The 21,791-nt window shown below is 41.3% G+C and overlaps 1 protein-coding gene across 1 annotated transcript in view; it reads left to right on the forward strand.

Annotated features, from left to right (window-relative positions):
* The window catches only part of cacna2d3a (calcium channel, voltage-dependent, alpha 2/delta subunit 3a), a 1,007,885-nt gene that overhangs the window by 639,157 nt on the left and 346,937 nt on the right, over positions 1-21,791 (forward strand). The window contains exons 15-17 of the mRNA XM_078543510.1: positions 16,719-16,790; positions 18,300-18,380; positions 21,593-21,667. Of these exons, the coding sequence (XP_078399636.1) occupies positions 16,719-16,790; positions 18,300-18,380; positions 21,593-21,667 (228 nt within the window). The remainder of the gene's footprint in view (positions 1-16,718; positions 16,791-18,299; positions 18,381-21,592; positions 21,668-21,791) is intronic.

Genomic DNA, 21,791 nt, shown 5'->3' on the forward strand with positions numbered 1-21,791 from the left:
CCCTTTGAGCCTGCTCAGCGATTTAATAATATCATGGCTCAAATGATTGTGGCCTCAACTCCACATTTCCACCTACCCCCAATGATCTTTGATTCCATTGTTAGTCACAAGTCCATCTACCTTTGCCTTAAAAATATTCAGTGAGACAGCCTCCACTGCTTTCTGAGGATGAGGATTTCAAAGACTCACCACCCTCCGAGAGAAAAAGGTAAAAGAAAAAATTTCTCCTCATCTCTGCCTTAAATGGTGATGCCTTATTTTTAATCTGTGCCCCCTAGTTCTAGTCTGTTCCACAAGGGCAAACATCCTTTCAGCATTCGCTCTATCAATTCCCCTCAGGGCCTTATATGTTTCAATAAGATCACCTCTCATTCTTCTACATTCCAATGGATACACTCTCAGCCTGTCCAACTTCCTTCATAAGATGACCCCCCTATCCCAGGTATCCATCAAGTGAACCTTCTCTGAACTGCCTCTAATGCATTTATATCCTTTCTTAAATAAGGAGACCAAAACTGTACATAGTACTCCGATGTAGTCTCACCAATACCCTATACAACTGTAGCAAAACATCTCTACTTTTATATTCCATTCCCCTCACAATAAACAACAACATTCCATTTGCCTTCCTAATCACTTGCTGTTTCTGCATACCAACCTTTTGTGATTCATGTACCAGGACATCCAGATCCCACTGCACCTCAGAGTTCTGCCATCTCTCTCTGTTTAAATTAAATGCTGCTTTTCTACTCTTCTTGCCAAAGTGGACAAGCTTTCACATTTTCCCATTTGCCAAATCTCTGCCCACACACTTTGCCTATCTATATCCCTTCGCAGTCTCCTTATGTCTTCTTCACAACTTACTTTCCTTTCTATTCTATCTATGTCACTCGTAAATTTAGTAACCATACATTCAGTCCCTTCGTCCAGGTCATTGATATAAATTGTAAGTAGCTGAGGTCTCGGCACTGATCCCTGTGGCATTCCACTCATCACATCTTGCCAACCCGAAAATGACCCATTTATGTCTACTTTCTGTTTTCTGTTAGCTAACCAATCCTCTGTTCATGCTAACGTTTCGAGTCTGTATGACTCTTCAGTCATATGGACTCGAAACATTAACTGTGTTCCTCTCCGCAGATGCTGTCAGACCTGCTGAGTTTTTCCAGGTATTTTTATTTTTGTTTTGGATTTCCAGCATCCGCAGTTTTTTGCTTTTATCCTCTGTTCGTGCTAATATGTTACCCCCAATGCCACAAGCTCTCGTTTTGCATAGTAATCTTTGACGTGACACCTTGTCAAATACCTTCTGGAAGTCAAAGTATAGCACATCCACAGGTTCTCCTTTATCCACATTGTTTGTTACTTCCTCAAAGAACTCTAATAAATTAATATGGAATAGATATCCATAAAATATAATTAGCTCATTGTTTCATTATTTCATATTTATGTTCCATTTTTCTTTTGTATTGCTTTGGCTACATAAATTCTTCACATCTGCTTCAGGTATTTTCTATAATCTGTGTACTGTGTCTTTACATCTCATCCATGTGTTTTTTTTGCTCAATGATATGATATCTAAATCATTAGAGCATCTTATTTCCCAAAATAGCATCCACAGGCTTTAACATTCATGGAGAGTACTCCTCTGACCACTAAATATCAGTGATATTACAAACATGCCAGGAAGATTTTCAAGTGGACTTGTAAATATCTTTCAACAGTTCATATTTAGGCATTCACAGCAAATACCAATTAGAGGAAATTGTCCTGCTATGTTTATCATGTTGCATAGCAGCCAATGGAAACTGTCTCTACTCAGACATTCTTGCTGAGCTGAAATGTAATTACTAACAGCAAGGAGTCCAGAACAAACAGCCAGAGCTCCCCACTGGTCATAACTGACCGATTAAAAGGACTTTTTATCTGATAAATGCCCGTTCTTTGCTTTTATTGTAATGTTCAACACCTGCTGAGTTTCTGGAAAACAAAATATTCTGTGCATTGTTCATTTTCCTGATTTGCTTTGGGATTTTTTTCTGCCTTATCCCTTTATCTGCCATAGCTGTTCCTCAATTATGCAAATGATGTTGTAAATACTGATGCATTGAGAATAAGATGTTTCAAGGAAGCACATGTTTATTATCCATTGGTGTACACCTAGATATTTTGACATTTTCCTATACTACAAATACTGTTGTTCTTAGGGCAAATTTTCCTTCTATTGCATTTACCTATAAAGGATCGTTTGGGCATAGTTTGCAAAAGACAGGAAGGATTATTCACATTTAATAGAATTGCCCCCATACCCTTTTTTTCTGCCCATTTAAATAAACAGAATTTGTTTGAATTCATAAATCTTCAACTGTACTTCTTTTCAGGTAGGTTACAAAGATAAGGATCCCGAGCAGAGCGTGCACCTTGATGTACTGACTGCAGGAAGACGAGCTGAAACACGGGCTGCAGATCAGGTGCCGGGAGACACAAAAGTGTGCTTAACGTTTTCTGTCTAATATTAGGCAAGGCCATGGAGGGATTTGAAAACAAGGTTTAGAATTTGAAAATTGAGGCGATGCTGGAATGAGAAACAATGTAGGTCAAAGAGCACGGGGGTAATGGGAAAGCGGAACTTGGTGTGAGCTTGGATACAACCAACAGAGGTTTAGTTCAGCTCAAATTTACGGAGAGTGCAAGGTGGGAGGCCGGCCAGGAGATCATTGGAATAGATTAAGTCGAAAATAACATTACCCAAGATTGCTTAAAGGTCAAGAAATATTTGTGAGATTCTATTAAATAAAAAGCATAATTTTATACAAATTCAGTGCTCACTGTAGAGCATTGTCATTATGGCAGAGTATTTGACAAAGCTATCACCTCACTTTTACATTCTTTCATTATGACAAGAATGGCGCATGATTTTTCCGGCTTCTCTTTGTTCCTAAGCAAGTACAGAAAAAAGTGGTAACTGGATAGTGCAAAGGCTATGGAGCCTGACAATATCCCAGCAATAATCTACACTTGGAGAGGCAGGGATTAATCAAGGACAGTCAGCATAGTTTTGTTAAGGGGAGGTCATGCCTGACCAATTTGATTGAACTTTTCGAAGAGGTGACCAGGTGCACTTGACGTAGTCTACTTGGACTTTAGCAAAACTTTTGATAAGGTCCCGCATGGGAGACTGATAACTAAGCTAAGAGCCCATGGGATCCAAGGCAATTTGGCAAATTGAATCCAGAATTGGCTGAGTGGCAGGAAGCAGAGGGTGATGGTCAAGGGGTGTTTTTGTGACTGGATGCCTGTGTCCGGTGGGGCTCCACAGGGGTCGGTGTTGGGTCCCTTGCTGTTTGTGGTATATATAAACGATTTAGACTTGAATGTAGGAGGGTTGATCAGTAAGTTCACAGATGACACGAAAATTGGTGGGGTGGTAAATAGCAAGGAGGATAGCCTTAGATTCCAGAAGGATATAGACAGGCTGGTCAGGTGGGCTGATCAGTGGCAAATGGAATTTAATCGGGATAAGTGTGAGGTGTTGCACTGGGGCAGGACAAACAAGGCACGGGAATACACAATGAATGGTAGGACCCTGGGAAGTACCGAGGATCAGCGGGACCGTGGTGTGCATGTCCACCGGTCCCTTAAGGTAGTGGGACAGATAGATAAGGTGGTTAAGAAGGCATATGGGATACTTGCCTTTATTAGCCAAGGCATAGAATATAAGAGCAGGGAGGTTATGCTGGAACTGTATAAAACGCTGGTTAGGCCACAGCTGGAGTATTGAGTGCACTTCTGAAATCCACATTATAGGAAGGATGTGATTGCACTACAGAGAGTGCAGAGGAGATTTACCAGGATGTTGCCTGGGCTGGACAGTTTTAGTTATGAGGAGAGATTGGATAGACAGGGGTTATTTTCCCTGGAGCAGAGGAGATTGAGTGGGGGCATGATTGAGGTGTATAAAATTATGAGGGGCATAGATAGGGTAGACAGGAAGGAACTTATCCCCTTGGTGGAGGGATCAATAACCAGGGGGCATAGATTTAAGGTAAGGGGCAGGAGATTTAGAGGGGATGTGAGGAGGAATTTTTTCACCGAGAGGGTGGTAGTAATATGGAACTCACTGCCTGAAAGGGTGGTTGAGGTAGAAACCCTCATAACATTTAAGAAGTATTTGGATGTGCACTTGCGATGCCATGGCATACAAGGCTATGGGCCTAGTGCTGGAAAATGGGATTAGAATACTTAGGTACTTGTTTGACCAGCACAGACTTGATGGGCCAAAGGACCATTTTCTGTTCTGTAGGTCTCTATGATTCTATGACTCTAATAGTACTTGTGCTCCAGAGCTTGCCATGTCCCTAGCCAAACCGTTCCAGTGCAGTTACAACACTCCAGTACTGGCATCCACCCGGCTATGTGGAAAATTGCCCAGGTATGTCCTCTACACAAAAAGCAGGATAAATCTAACCCGACCAATTACCGTCCCATCAGTCTACTCTCGATCATCAATAAAGTGATGGAAAGGGTCATCAATAGTGCTATCAACCGGCACTTGCTTAGCAATAACCTGCTCACTGACGCCCAGTTTGGGTTCCGCCAGGGCCACTCAGTTCCTGACCTCATTAAAGCCTTGGTTCAAACATGGACAAAAAAGTTGAACTCCTGAGGTGAGGTGTGAATGACTGCCCTTGACATTAGGGCTGCATTTGACCGAGTGTGGCATCAAGGAGCCCTGTCAAAACTGCAATCAATGGGAATTGGGGGAAAACTCTCCGCTGGTTGGAGTCATACCTAGCACAAAGAAAGATGGTTATGGTTATTGGAGGTCAGACATCTCAACTGCAGGACATCACTGCAGGAGTTCCTCAGGGTAGTGTCCTTGGCCAAAACATCTTCAGCTGCTTCATCAATGATTTTCCTGTAAGGTCAGAAGTGGGGATGTTTGCTGATGATTGCACAACGTTCAGCACCATTTGCGACTCCTCAGATACTGAAGCAGTCCATGTCCAAATGCAGCAAAACCTGGACAATATCCAGGCTTGGGCTGACAAGTGGCAAGTAACATTTGTGCCACACATGTGCCAGGCAATGACCATCTCCAACAAGAGAGAATCCAACCATCGCCCCTTGATGTTCAACGGCATTGCCATCACTGAATCCCCCACTATCAACATCCTGAGGGTTACCATTGATCAGAAACTGAACTGGACTAGCCATATAAATACAACAGCAGGTCAGAGGCTAGGAATCGTGTGACGAGTAACTCACCTCCTGACTCCTCAAAGCCTGTCCACCATCTACAAGGCACAAGTCAGGAGTGTGATGGAATACACCCCACTTGACTGGATAACTGCAGTTCCCACAACACTCAAGAAGCTTGACACCATCCAGAACAAAGCAGTTGCTTGATTGGCACCACATCCACAAACATTCACTCCCACCATCACCAACGCACAGTAGCAGCAGTGTGTACCCTCTACAAGATGACTGCAGGAATTCACCGAGGCTCCTTAGACAGCACCTTCCAAACCCACGCCCACTACCATCTAGAAGGATAAGGACAGCAGGTAGATGGGAACACCATCACCTGGAAGCTCCCCTCCAAGACACTTGCTATCCTGACTTGGAAAGATATTGCCATTCCTTCACTGTCGCTGGGTCAAAATCCTGGAACTTCCGCGCCCCCCCCTCCCCCCCCCCAACTTACAGCACTGTGGATGTACCTACACCTCATGGACTCTAGCGGTTCAAGAAGCAGCTCACCACCACCTTCTCAAGAGCAGCGAGGGATGGGCACTAAATGCTGGCCCAGCCAGCGAAGCCCACATCCTGTGAATTAATAAAAAAAAACTATCATTTTATGAAGACAATGGCCGTTTAAAGCTTAACGCGGCTTACAGAAGTGCCATTATGGAAGAACTCGATGTTCACTTTCTAGTAAATTCCAGCTCAGTCAATTGATTTAACCCATCTGGTAGAGCATTACCTATGCAGCTTTCTAGCTATATATGTTGCCTTGAAGTTTATTAATTCTTTATCTGCAGTACATTTTATATTTTGCAGCAGAATTGAGGAAACATACAGAATCATTTAAACATTTTCTGGATAAACTGATTAACAATATATGTGTATATTTTTTTACTTTTGCTGGAAAATGCTGCTAGTTTTTAAAGTAATGAGTCCTTAATACATGGACTGTACTTTGAAGCTCTCAAAATATGCTGATTTTCTTTCATTATAACTTTCAAAAAGAATCAAACTCTAAAATTAGACACTGAATTGTTGTAAGTGTAATTATGTAATATTATCAGAACAAACTCCATTTCCTTCTTAATCGTATGATCTGTAATATTAAACTGCATATTAATTTCAAACATATTAATTATACATTGGTTAGAGAAGAGAATTTTTTTTAAAACCATACTGTTTACTTAAAATTAACTATATTTTTTACTGGGTTGTTTTCAAAGTGCGAAATTACAGTCTTCCACTTTAACTTTATAGTTATGTGAACAGCTGATTTTACTGATGCTGAGTTTTGCCAGTTTCCCTTACGCTTGAATTGTTACCTGAGCAGGCCCAAGGACTTGGACCATCTGCTACATGTACTTATCAAATGTCCAGTTCCCAATGAGTGTCACTACTGCAGAGAGAATGTGAATTAAAATAACTGCACATATTCTTTGATCCAGGCTAGTGTTGGAAATATGTATAGCTTTATCAATTTACTTCTTGAAGTATGAATTTTTATTTAATTATCATACAGGAAGTAAGTTTTGGCTCATCAAAGATGCAATTACAACCTTTTTGTTAGAGTTGTGACATTTATCTTACAGATCTCATTACTGGTGGGCAAGATTAATTGTGAAGTATCAACGTTTGATTCTAGATTAAATCAAACATTTCTATTTTGCAGTTGTTACAATCCCCACAGAGATCGATAACTTTTTTTTTCAAAGAGATGAGTTTCCCAGCGACCAATAGAAATAACCAAATGTCAAGATTTCACTTTTTAAGACTTTTAGTGTAACAAACAGAATAAAACCAACATAAATCATGGATTACTTAACAGGCAGCTAATACTCCAAAAGGTACTTTTGCATCAACTAATTAACACAATTGAAATATGCTGTACGAAACATTTTTACTTCACCCCATGCTTTTGGCAGATGGGTAGCAATATCAGATTAAGTCCTAAATTAATCCCAGCTTCCAGTAGGCTCACTTTTCTCTGCCAAACCAGGTTGAATCTTCCGTTGTCCTTCCAAAATCGTTCCACTCAGTCTGAGTATTCCAGGACAGACTTCCATCAGCAAGGTCCAGCTGGGTGACTCCTTGAGCTGGATTATATGAGGTGCCTTGGTGCCCTGTCCCCAACTGGACATTATTAGGCTGAAGGTGGAATTTCTGCTGTTACTATCAGTGTTGAGACTAATAACTTTGAAAACGATATGTGAATTTCCAATGATGGACCGAAAGGATCACATGACAAGATTTCAAGTTTTAAGACTTTTACTGTAATAACCCAACTAAAAACAACATTGACTAAACACTATTTTTATAAGTAACTTATGCTCTAAACTACAGAAAAATTTCCTCATTTAACATTTAAAACAGCTAAAAATCCCCTGCTACTGTTAAACTCTACACTGTCCCTTAAGTAAACATTTCATTCTCCCGGAACCAGTACAAAGCTATTTTCTGCTCCCGATGGCCTGCTTCCTTTTTCCTTTCCCAGTTGGGTGACTTCTAATTCTAGAACTGACTTTCACTGTGAGGGTTACACTGGTAATTCCTTTCTTCCAGCCCAAGCTAAGGAAATCTCCCAGCCTTCTTTAAATCCTCACCAACTTGGTGTCTTCAACCTGAGCGCAAATTCCCATCCATATTCTGCATGGTAGCCAATAGAGTCAGCATTTTCTCTGCTTCATGTGCAGGATTGATTGCCTCTATCTCCTACTCTCTCCTACAGACTGATTTGTGTCTGAGTTTTAGGGATATCTTGGAAACCCTGTATACTGATACTACAATAGCTTGCTATGGGCTCTTCCCCTCCCAAAGCCCATCTCCATGGCAATGTGAATCACATTGGTCTTGTATCTAGGTAGAAATGCTAATTAGCTTTTCTCTAGACCCCAAATTCCATTTTATCTTGGAATTATACATAGTTCAAAGTATAACTATTAAAAAAACCTGACATTCCTAACACCTCCCTGTGAGAATTGGGGACTAACAGTCTATCTGCAGTCAGTACAACCGCTTTTACCATTGTCTACGTATATGTACATCTAGCATCTTCTTCCCAGCAAGACAGCCTGAACCCTATTTAACCTTTACCAACCAAGCCCCCCAGGCTTGTTGACAGGCAGAATCCAGAGGAGGCCACATGACCTATACCATTCCTTTATTTACTTTAAATTAAAGAGACAGTCCCAAGACATAACAATCTTATAAACTTGTATAAGATTATAACTGGAAGTCCCGCCTCAGAGAGCTGCTGGCCAATTAGAGGCTGGCAGCTCGTGATGTCGCGGTAACACCAGTGGGAGCGATGGCTATTGCTGTTACTACACTCGGACGATGAGCAGGTGAGCTGTGATGGATTCAAACTTCCTAAATGTTTTGGGGCTCAGTGAAGTGGTTGGTGAGGCAGAGTGGCATCCAAGGTTTGAGAGGCCATGGGGGGAGGACATCCTGGGGAGAGGTTACAACTTGGGGGAGCCCTCTGATGGGCCCAAGGGGGCAATTAAGGAGGGCCCCATGACCACAATCAGCCTGTGCAGGGAAATCAGCTGGGCTAGCCACTTGGTGTGGGCCTCTCATGCTGCCAGTTAAATGCTGGCAGTGGCAGGATGAGGCCTTATGTGGGCATTCGATTGGCCCATTGGTGGACAGGCCACCCAATGTCATCCCTGCCACTGGAATCATTGCAGTAGGGGCAGGGGTAGGCAGCAGTCAGACAGCCGGCTGGATTTAACGTGTCCCCTTGCCTTCAAACCCATTGGTGTGTGAACATTAAATTCATTAAATCTTGAAAAAAATCCCATCAGTTCTGTTCCCTCTCTTTTGAATATAAAATTGACTTTTATAAGCATTCTGCTTAGTTGTTAACACAAAAACAGTTCACCATGCTCTTCACAGCAGTAGTTGCTGCTTCCCACACAGCAGTAATTCCTATCATCTCTCTCTTTCTGTGTCTGCCTCTGTCTCTAAAAAAGCAGCTGACCTCTTTCTGTGTCAAATTGTGAAAACAGCCACCTGACTTCCCATATGTTTTGATTTGGGTTTCTTTCCCCATGACAACCAGATCACATTAGCCTGACTCTAGACGGAAGTTTAGTATAGTCACAATCCCCCTTTCCAGGGAATTCTGTTTCATGTTAAATTACAGGAGACAGTTTAAAATATAACCGTCTTCTAAGGTTCAACGTTCATGACACAGTTAATCTGCCATTAAAAAAGCTGCATTCTTAGAAGATTTTGACTTAAGTATTTGAATTGGATTATTAACTGGATTTCAAAATGCTAACCTCTGCTGGCAATAAATTGTTTCACACATGCAGTTTTTCACTCTTAGTGGGTTTGCAAAGTAATCATTATTATTTATTTGAATGGTAAAAAAGAAATTTTAATGAATTACATTTTCCTTACCTAAATTCAATAACAAAGGAATAAGCAAAATAGAATACATACTGATTATACTTGGTTTTCAGTCAGTATTTAAACTGTCCCGTCTCATTTCCGCTTTTAGAAATATAACTCCTATTGGATGAAAGTTAGTTTGATTTTCAATCAGTCTTTCTTTTCCAAAATGACAATTAGCCTGAATGGACAATACTTTATCAATTTGAAAAGCTATACATACTGTTTATACTTTACTTTGCAGTAGCCCGAAAATGAGCTACTGAGGTTCATACAGACTAAAACTATTTCAGTTGTTTTGATTGAGGCTTTCTAATTTTACAACCGCATAGTTTAAAATTGTCTTGCCTAGTGGGTGGTGAGCAGATTGATAACTGCATGGTGCCTTTGCAAGCTGGAAATTGAAATGATAGAATATGAATTTCAGGTAAATACAAATAAAATTGAACATCACTGGGTAAAATAATCAATGTACAAAACACAGTGAGTAGCTTATAAGATGAATTTATGTAAACGCTGTGGATTTTTCTATTAAATGTAGGTCAAATGTGGGTAACAATGCTAGTTTAACATTTCAACATTATTGATATTCAAGATTTATTAAGGTGTGCACTAGATAACTTAAGGAGCAATTCGTATGGAATCTTAGTTTGGAATTCAGCATTCTACAATAAGTGGTTACTGATATCAAAGGTACAATAATCATTTCATGATTTTATTACAGTTATGAGGAACCATATGTAAAATGGTAAATTGATATATATAGCAGGCATAATATGTTCACCTGATGAATCATTATGATATTTAATAACACTTGACAACAGAAAGCATTCGCATTCGAGCCAAGGAAAAATGAGAGTTGGAAATCCTTTTTTCTGCTTCCTTGCTCCTCATTCAGACCCACTGTCACAAGCACTGCACTATAATTCTGCTTCAAGTATTCCATCTGAATTACAGTACCATATAGCCATGGATCAGATTATAATATGTCAGCCTTTATTAATTTTCTAAGTGTAACTTGTAAATGGAATGCACTTGTGTATAAAAAACCTGCTGTTCTGTGACATTCACGGTTTAGATTTGCTTTCTGCAGCACAAAATACTGCACTCAATATCTTGAAAATGCAATAGCAATAAAGCTGATATCATTAGGGTTTTTACACTGTCTTAGGAATTTTATCAAAAAATGTCATTTTGTTACCTGTATCAATAGTAGTAATACATTATTTAATTAACCAAGCATTGAATTTAAATATCGACTAACTGAAAAGTAATAATTTTCTCTGCTATCTCTTATTTTGTCACTGCAATCCTTTGTTGTGTGGTCTCTGGAATAACGTTGAGCATTTTTGGAATTGGTATGACTACACTTAGAGGACATGGCATAGGTATCCATCATTAGAGAATTAGTCGTTTAGTAGTACAGAACTTGAATATTGCTAAAGAAAGAGACATACTATCGAAGCTTTTCATCTTGCACTCATTAGGGCAGCTGTGCAAGATAAACCAACAATAAAGAGAGTAACAATTTATACTGCATTCTCATACTCTTCTTGTGCCCTGACGAGTGCAAGACAAGAAGCTTCAATAGCATATCTCTTTTTTCAGCAACACTCACGTTACACACAGGAGGGTGTTTAATTTAAATAACACTGATTTCTCCTTTCACCACCTGAGTGTAAACAGAAAGGTGTTTTTGGTTTTTTATTTCCCCCTTTATATGTGGTGGCGTGTTTTCTCAACCCTCCAGTTCTTTATTAATAACCCCACAGCAAACTCGAGCTAGGATGAACTGAAAAGGGTTTGTTCATTTTACACGCCCTCAAAATGCAGGAAAGGGTGTGGCTACATAGACCCCGATACATTCATACAATAAAGGAGGGATAAGGGGAAGAAAGAGGTATAGGGCAACGACCACAGAGAAGATAAGAATTATTGTTTCTCATGAGTCCAGAGTCCAAAATCAAAGTCTAATGGTGTATGCTTTTACAGAGTCAGCAGGCTGAAGGTGGATGGAGAATAATCCACTTTTGCAATAGAGAGAGCTTCTATGAAGGGATAGGCACATAGGGCAGGATTTTGCCCTTGGCGGGGGTGCTCAGCGGGGCCGGTTGGCGCCCATGATTGACACCACAGCGCGATTTTATGCGGGTGGGCCAATTAAGGCCCGCCCAGCATGGAACGCGAGCGGCAGCACCAAGCGCTGCCTGTGCGGGCTGGGAGAGTAGGGCCCATGAGGGACCAAGGGGGAAATCTATGGGTGGAGCCAGAGGACATCACTAGAGTCTTGAATGAATACTTCACGTCCATCTTCACCCAAGAGAATGAGGATGAAGGTATCAACCTCGTGGAGAGAGACTGCGAGGTTCTTAAGCAAATTGATATAGGGAGTGAAAGGTATTGGAGGTGTTGATAAGCTTAAAAGTGGACAAATCTCCAGGTCCGGATGATTTGTGTCCCAGACTGCTCAGGGAGGCAAGGGAGGAGATCGCAAGGGCTCTGACCCAAATTTTTAATTCCTCTCTGGCCATGGGGGAGGTGCCAGAGGACTGGAGAACAGCTAATGTGGTTCTGCTATTTAAGAAGGGTTGTAGAGATAAGCCAGGGAACTACAGGCCAGTGAGCCTCACGTCAGTGGTAGGGAAACTATTGGAGAAATTTCTGAAGGAGAGTATCTATCTCCACTTGGAGAGGCAAGATTTGATCAGGGATAGTCAGAGGGAGGTCATACCTAACAAATTTGATTGAATTTTTTGAGGAGGTGACCAGGTGTAGAGATGAGGGTAGCGCAGTTGATGTAGTTTATATGGATTTCAGCAAAGCCTTTGACACGGTCCCACATGGGAGACTTATAAAGAAGGCAAATGCACATGGGATACAGGGTAATTTGATAAGGTAGATTCAAAATTGGCTTAGTTGTAGGAGACAGAGGGTGATGACAAGAGGCTGCTTTAGTGACTGGAAGCCAGTGTCCAATGGCGTACCACAGGGATCTGTGCTGGGTCCCCCATTATTTGTCATTTATATAAATGACATAGATGACTATGTGGGGGGTAGGATTAGTAAGTTTGCGGATGACACAAAGATTGGCCGGGCAGTTAACAGTGAGGTTGAGTGTCTTGGGCTACAGGAAGATATAGACAGGATGGTCAAATGGGCAAATAAGTGGCAGATGGAATTTAATCCTGAAAAGTGTGAGGTGATACACTTTGGAAGGAGTAATTTGACAAGGAAGTGTTCAATGAACGGCATGACACTAGGAAGTTCTGAGGAACAAAGGGACCTTGGCGTGTGTTTCCATAGATCTCTGAAGGCGGAGGGACATGTTAGTGGGGTGATGAAAAAGGCATATGGGACACTTGCCTTTATCAATCGAGGCATAGATTACAAAAGTAGGGAGATCATGTTGGAGTTGTATAGAACCTTGGTGAGGCCACAGCTGGAGTACTGTGTGCAGTTCTGGTCGCCACATTATAGGAAGGATGTGATTGCACTGGAGGGGGTGCAGAGGAGATTCACCAGGATGTTGCCTGGGATGAAACATTTAAGTTATGAAGAGAGGTTGGATAGACTTGGGTTGTTTTCGTTAGTTGAAGGGTCGGTGCAGACTCGATGGGCAGAAGGGCCTCTCTGCACTGTGATTCTGTGATTCTGTGAGAGGAGGGAGAGCCGAGCCTGGTGCGTAGTTTGAGCATGTGCGAGAAAGAGTGAGTCAATCTCCCTGAGGCACGGAGCTGCCTCAGGGAGATGAAGCGCTCTTTGAAAATACTTAATGAACAAAATAAAAGTGTCATAAAACATGTTCCCACATGTGACCCTGTCACATGAGCAGGGACATGTTTTTAATTCAAGTGTGAAATTTTTATTTTATTTTTATTTGCTTTAGGAAACCTCATCCCGCCCGTGGATGAGGTTTCCTAATAAGTGCAAAGGTTTCGCCTGCCCACCAACTGGTAGGTTGGACAGGCAGCGTAAATTTGAAATTAATTACCTTTTTAATGGCCTTAAAAGGCCTTTTAATTATTGGCGGGTGCGCTGCCGACTCTAATGCGTGTGCGCCAAACGAAATATCGCGGGACTGCACGATGACATCGCGACACTCACATAACGTCATCGCGCATCATTTTACGCTTGGCTGGGTCGGGCGCGCGTACCCCTGTCAAGCTCAATATCCTGCCTATAGAGATCATTTAATCCTGTAGGCAGTTCCAGCAGAAACAGTATAGATGGGGAGCCAGGCATTCAAACCTGGAACAGAGCTCTGGGTCTGTTGCTGCCTTCTAAATGAAAAAATGGCAATCTGCCTTTTTTCATCTCCACAAAGCAATATTACAGGTTCTAGCAGCTTGGGGCCGGGGGAGTGGGGGGGGTGGGGTTGGGGAGAGGGTGGGTGACATGTGACATGACTCCCACTTCTCCACCTTGGTTTGGACAAAGAATGTACATTCCTGGTCTGGATTCTTCAGATGGTTAATGTTTTATTCATTAATAAGATCAACAGAGGTTTCAGGGTCCTTTGTCCTCACGGCTGGATCATCTCCATTGGCCAGAGCCTGGCCTGTAAAGGGCATTTGTACAAATCCTGGGGATTTGATGTTTAGTATTGCTGAAAAAAAGAGACATGTTGAAGCTTTTCGTCTTGCACTCACCAGGGCACTTAGCAAGAATACCAATATAAGGGAAAAACAACAATTTATACTGTATGTGAAGAGAGTGCTGATTGGTTGGCAAGTGAACTCTGATTGGTAGAGGCATTGCCATGGAGAATATGTCAGTGACAGTTAACTGCGAAGCATTGTTTGAAATTTAAACCAGGCAGCTTGACCTTAATTAGTCAAGTCATTGCCCTGAGGAATGAGTCAGCGAATGGCTGTCACTTATTTTGTTTAGCTGAAACAGGCGCAATGTGTGTAGATGTTCTTTCTGTCTGCAAAAAACAGGGCACTGATTGCCACTTTGAAAGCAGACAGAAAGAACATTGCACCTGTTTCAGCTAAACAAAATAAGTGACAGCCATTCACTGACCAATCAGGGTCAAACTGCCTGGTTTAAATTTCAAACAATGCTTGGCAGTTAACTGTCAGTTACCATCACTGGTGCATTCTCCATGGCAAGACCTCTGGCAATCAGGGTCCACTTGCCAACTAATCAGCACTCTCTTCACAAACTGTTGTTGTTTTCCCCTTATAGTGGTATTTTTGTGAAGTGTCCTGATAACTGTAAGATGAAAAGCTTCGACATGGCCCTTTTCCAGCAATACTGAAGTTCTGTATTACCAAACGAGGCTTGATCTTTGCAGTCACAGGGGCATTAGTGACTCTTGAGAGACAACGAGGTTGCTGCTGTTCTGAAGGCCAAAAATTCATTTTGTAAACATCATGGGAGCTGCCTGGGTACCTTGCACAGAATTGCAGTTTCTGCACCCTATGGTCACACACTATCTGCACGTTCATGGAGTGTAATCCCTTCCTGTTGACGAAGGCACCAGGCTCACCCACTAGCACCTTGATGACCACAAGTGTGCAGTCGATTTCACACTGGATGCGGGGAAACCCAGCAATCGCTGCACAGCCTCTGGCTCGCTCTGTCTGTCTGGTCTCATCCATGCGGTAGTGAATGAAAGTCAGTGCACGCCTGAACAGAACAACTTTGACGCAACTGTGGACAGCTAATTGGGAGACTCCACAAAGATCACCCACCAACCCCTGGAAAGAGCTGGAGGCATTGAAGTTGAGGGTCACTGTGACCTTCAGCGCCACTAGCATGGGGTGTCCACCCACACAGTCAGAGCTGATCTCAGGGTCGATCATCTGACAGATCATCCATTGAGAGGCGGAGCCTCCTTCGACATTGCACTTCAGACATATTGAGGTAGCTGCATCGCCGCCTGTAAACCCTGGCAGCAGGGTAGTGGTGTCTTCTGCGGCTCCTTCCACCTTGAACTTCCTGTTGGCCCTGCTCCCCTTGTGCCTGCACCTCTCCTCCCACAGGTCGCTCCCCTGGAGGCTGAATAGGGACACCTGGCCTCCTCCCCCTTCTGGCCCCCTCTTCCTCCTCAAAGGAGGTGTCTCCAGTGGAGACCACAATCCCCATTCCCAGGGTAAGGGAAGGTTGTCTGATACTTGGAAGGCCCCAAGTGGTGTGACTCCTCCGGAGTCCTGAACTGAAGCCTCTTATTTCTGACAAAGCAGCTCTGAAGCGAAATGAAGTTGTCCTGTTCACGCAAACAAGCAGCAGCAATTTATAAGCTAAAGTACTAACAACTCGCATTAGCGAGCCCACTCACCCCTCTTATCCCACCCGTGGATGAAGTTTTAGAAAACGTGGCTTACCCGCCTGCCCATTGCGCCCGTGCGGCGCCCTGAAAATCGCACGAGCTACATAAACTCCCAGACAATTGGTGCCTTAAGGGCCTTAACTGGTCCATTAATTAATGGCGGGTGCGCCTCTGTGTTCATCGCACGCCTGCCTAGCGAAATATCGCGAGGGTGCACGGTGACATTGGGACGCACTTCGACATCATTGTGCATCATATTACGCTCGGGCGTGCCGGGCGCACGCCTGCACACCCAATGTAAAATCCTGGCCATAGAGTGAGATCTTAGCCCCCTGACACTCATTATAGAATTATAGCACATAAATCATAGCCACCAAATAGTTGCTTTTTAATATTAAACTGAGTGACATTCTTACTTCTTCTATTACAGAACTTGTTCAAAATGAAATTGCTTCTATTACTAAAAGAGATCAAAGCTAATGATAAGTGGAAAAGTTAGGTAGTTATCACATCAGTTAGAACAATTATTCTTACCAATTATGGTAATATTCAGAAGTAAAATGACTTTGGCTAATAAAATCCTTTGCTTCACAGCTGAAATATGATAGAAATGAAACTTCAGCACAGGGGAATTAATATTTCTGCAGTGTTTGGATCTGTTCAATAAGGAAAATAATATTGAAGATTGCCGCTTGAAGGCAATACTATTTCATGTTACAGTTTATAGGAATTGACAAAGTGGCTCTAATCTTTTATAAAACAACCATGATTTTTTCCTAATTATGTTTTCATTCTTTAGCTTGCTGCCGGTTCTGACCGAGTTCTAATGACGACAATTGCAATGCCTGTGTTTAGCAAGAAAAATGAGACAGTGAGTATGTCTTCCTTGTGATTGACAATAATGCAGAAAATATTTTTGGAGAAGGAAGTTACAAAGGGCAAATGTAATCTTTTAGATTTTGCAATAATGTGGGGAGACACTGGAAAAAGGTCATGCTGCTTTTGTATATATGCTGGCATCAGCTTAGAAAGGCATTGTAGGAGACCATAGAAGCAGGTAACCTGTTTCTTGGCCTGTTACTGTTTTGTGGCTTGTTGAGGTGAGAGGGAGGAAATGAGGCTGGACAGCAGGATGTGAGCGCTGAAGACCAGAAACATTAATTAGGTGAGTAGGTAGGAGAGTGGTTGGTGAGTTTCAATTTTTTTCTGTCTCATGGGGCAATAGTTTAAGCTGGTACTGGAGAGACATAAGTATTGCATTAAATTTATAGCTTAACTAGTTAAACCACTTGACCACTACAGGAAATTATTGAGTGATATTTCTAAACCTAATTTCTTAAAAAAAATATAGTAAAGATGGTAAGGCAGGTGATGTGCAGCAGCTGGAGCATGTGGGAGCTCGAGAACACTTGTGTAATCTACAGCAACAACATCTGCACTAAGTATCTGCAGCTCAAGGAGCTTTGGCTCAGAATTGATGAGCTGGAGCCTGAACTTCGGACACTGCATTGCATTAGGGAGAGGAAGAGTTACCTGAACACTTTTTTCAAGGGGCAGTCACGCCCCTTAGGCTAGGTACTTTGGATTTGGTTCATGGTCAGGGACAGGAGAGGGTTCACATGAGGGAAGATTTGGAAAGTTAATGAGAAAGGACAAGGCATTAGTGCACAGCAATGATACTGGAAATGATAACCGGCATGTGACAGGAAGGGACAGAACATACGAACATAAGAGTGCACCAACAAGTAAGGTCAGAGTAGGCAAAAATTGTAAAAGACAGAATTAAAGGCTCTTTATCTAAATGCTTCTTGTTTTCATAACAAGATGGATGAACTGGTAGCACCAGTAGAAATTAATGTGTATGATATGATAGCCATTACAGAGACATGGTTGCAAGTTGACCAAGATTGGGACCTGAATAATCAAGGGTATTTGACATTTCAAAATGACAGAGGAAAAGGAGGTGGGATTGCTCTGTTTCAAAATTAGGGATCTCCCATTTAAGATAGAGATGAGGAGGAATTTCTTCTCTCAGAGGTTCATTAGTATTTGGAATTATCTTCCCCAGCGAGAAGTCGGGGTCAGGTCATTGAATATATTCAAGGTTGAGTAGACAGATTTTTGATTGACAAGGGTTATGAGAGACAGGCAGGAAAGTGGAGTTAAGGCCACAATCATATCAGCCATGCTCTTTTGAAAGGTGGAGCAGGTTTGATGGACCAAATAGCCCTCTCCTACCCCTGTTTCTAATGTTCTTGTGTTATTATTAGAGATTAGAAGTTATAAAAACATAAAATATTTATAAATTTTTGGTTAAAGTTAAGCATTGTTATTCTTTCATTGGGAAGTAATTGGATGGATGATTTTCATATCTTGATAGCGCACACAAGGTATTCTTCTGGGTGTGGTTGGCACAGATGTTCCAGTAAAAGAGCTTTTGAAGGTTATTCCAAAGTATAAGGTAAGCCCATATGGAACTTCTTTGACAATTATGCAAATGTTACCTCTGTCACAAAGACTTTATAAATACATCAGGGTAGAGCTTTCACAGGAGTTCCCCAATCTCCTTCCATATTTTTGGCTAAAACCCCAAAGATAAAATGTAATTGGCCATTTACAATGTTTCCCTGAGGTTTCCAATGACTGCCCACCAAAGTCATAGCAGATAATTGGAAGAAACCTCACAGAAATTCCAATCGATTTTATAATGAAGTATTCTAGTCATGTTGCTCTGGAGATGATTAATGAGCATTAATGTTAAAAATCTATGTGGGAAGTTTACAAATCTATTGGAGATAAGCAGCATTCAAAGATGTCTGGGTCAACAGGCAGCATTAGTGAATGATAGCAGTGTTATAATTTAGATACATGTAAGGTAATGCATATTGGTTCAGTGGCGGAAGTGCTTTCAGAAGCAGGTGAGAACTTCATAAATTTATCCCATTACATAATGAGATGCCAATTGGATTTTAGCTTGGCCCTGAGCAGGGAAGCCGCCATGGACTGGTCAATGGAAGGCAAGTCAGCAGCTGTCAGGAGCACGAACACACCCGCCAAAGTAAATCAAAATCTTCCTTTGTGGGTTCAGCCATGCTCCTTTAAACCCCACAAGGAGAGTCACTTTTACTCCTGCCTTGGTGTTTACTCCTGCAAGCCCCTCCCGGAAACATGACTTACCTTCTTGTCAGCGAGCCTTCATCTGGTGGTCATAGGTAGCCTGAGCTTCTACTCCCTTCTGGTAGCCAGGTGTAATTTCCCTCCATTGTGTGCAGGCAGCTGACTGCAAGTGTGCAGATCAGGCCTAGCAGTTAGAATACCTAAGGCCCGAAATATGTCCCTGTGAGCGTGCATTATGCTCGCCCTGCCCTCGTTCACACAAAATCTGCTGGAGTTGAAATTAACCCCTAAGTGTCGATTTTTGTTTGTGCTATTAGTGTCAGCCCTAGTCATTGTTAAAAGTTGAAATTTTAGTTGCTATCTTGGAAGACCTTGCAAATTTGAATGATTGGGGAGATTTGATCAACTTTAGCACAGGCAAATCTGAAATCTCTCACTGAGATTGCATATTTCAAAATATAAAGTTCACATTAGGGTCAAGTGTGCTTTCTTTGCCAGTCCTTCAAAAACAGAAATTTCACCACCAACGTAATATGGCCACTGAAGCACTCTCGGGCTACAGTTCTTGCTTGATCAGTGTTTGATTATGGAACAAGTGCTGGAACACTTGGAGAACCACAGCCTACAATATTATACTAGTCCTATCTTCACAAAAACCAAGCACAATATCTCTGTATGTCACAAAAATTGAGCTTTAGACAGTCTCTCCGACCAAATATGGCATAAAAAGAACCCAGGGCTGTCAAATAAACAATGTCCTCTTAAGTGCTTAAATACATTGTTTCAACAACTGATTGAAGACAGTTTTACTAGATATATATTGGAGTTCATAAATTAAGGAACACAATGTGTAATTAAATGGTTCAATATTTTATAAAAGAATGCAATATGAACTTGTATATGACCTTTATTAATCATTATGACATTGAAAATTCCTGCAAATGTTTACTTAACTTCACAGGGACCCATATCCTTTGTCAGAGAGGGTATTGCATTCAAAACTAGCAGAATTCAAACATTTTAACTCCCATTGGTTGATTTAATGACACTGCATTATGTTTAAAGTTAATGTTAAGATTTTTACTGCATAGAAAAATATATTTGAATTCATTTTTGTTTGAATAACATTGTACTTATGTCTGAATGTAAAGAAAAATGGCAAATGATAGTTTTATAGTAGGCACAAATAAAATTGTTTTGAGAACATTTCAGGTGGTAGCTCTCCCGAAGGAAGAAATATATAACCACCGTGTGTTACCAGGCCAGCTATTTTTCACTGTGTACCCTAAAACAACACATTGCCACTCTATATCAACACAGCATCCTAGATTGTGCATTCATTTTACTTTGTCTGCAGTTGTAACCCATTAGGCCCTCTGTTCCTAATGAATCAAGGCGGTGTAACATGTACTTGAGATGGCATTTTTGCCATTTGATGAATTCTGTCCCATATTGTATCACTTGAACCTTAGAATCCTCCAGTTGCTACATTCATTATTGCATCCAGACTTTGAATTTGATGCAAACTAAGCTCAGCTCTGAAGAAGTCTTACGGACTTGAAACGTTAACTCTTATCTTTCTCTCCACAGATGCTGTCAGACCTGCTGAGTTTTTCCAGCATTTTTTGTTTTTGTCTAAGCTCGGCTTACATTTGAAGCATTTGGTCAGTAGTGATGTTAACTGAAAATGTCTTGGGATTTCCCTGCAGCTTGCTATCTTCTGTTTTATATCTCAGTTCACAGAATTTAAGTCTTCCAAATTTCAGAAAATGTCTTGATACTGTCTGAAACTTGAACTCAAGAGCCTTGATTTTGTGAGTTCTTACATGGTCGGACAGGTGAAATGTATTATCAAAGCAGACCATCCAGCCACACATGAAACAGTGTTGTCAAGGATGCAGGCACGGCAACAGACCTGTGAATGAGACAAAATATGACAATGCAACACAACTAATTTAAAAATGAAAATAGTATTGAAAATTACAGCACAAAAATTAATGGCTTACTTTTTCATATAGACCAGGAAATCCCTCTGAACTGTTCTGTCTCTGCCGTCGTTACTTCAAATGAAGCATGAGAGAAACCCCAGCTATGTGGGTAAATGGCATTTCCGCCGCATTTGGGCTGTGTTGGTGAAGCCAGAGCTATTCTGAGCAATTTCTCAGCCACACTCAGTTTTCCCTTCATCAATATGAGAAACACTGTATTTTGAACAAGCTGGTAATTGGTGGCAGTTAGTTACTTTTAACCAACCTGAGTTTGTGCTACATGAATACATTTTATAAATGCTGTATTTTAATAAATTAAAATAGTCATTGTGCATGCTGAAATTTTCACCTGGTGTTATAAGAATCTTTTTGTTGAAACTGTTGAGACTGCTGTTTTTTTTTTAATGGAATGACTGATATCAATGGTTCCAGTAATGTAAATGCAACAAATATGTTGATAAGATTTAGGAATGTCAATTTTTCAACATTAATGTACAGGATACTTTATTTCTCCCTTAAAGATTGTAAATTCTGATTAAAGCTTGTTTTGCATATTTTTAAATTATAGCTAGGCATTCATGGATATGCTTTTGCAATCACAAACAATGGTTACGTCCTGACGCATCCAGAGCTGAGACCACTGGTAAGAAACATTTCTGAAGATTTTCTAAGAACTGGTATAATGTGAGTCAATTATTTGTGTAGTTAGCAGCATATATCATGGTGTGGGGGGCGGGAGGAGAAGCCATTACTATAGATGCTTCAGC

This window comes from Cetorhinus maximus, chromosome 6, assembly GCF_964194155.1.
Source record: "Cetorhinus maximus chromosome 6, sCetMax3.hap1.1, whole genome shotgun sequence".
NCBI lineage: Eukaryota > Metazoa > Chordata > Chondrichthyes > Lamniformes > Cetorhinidae > Cetorhinus > Cetorhinus maximus.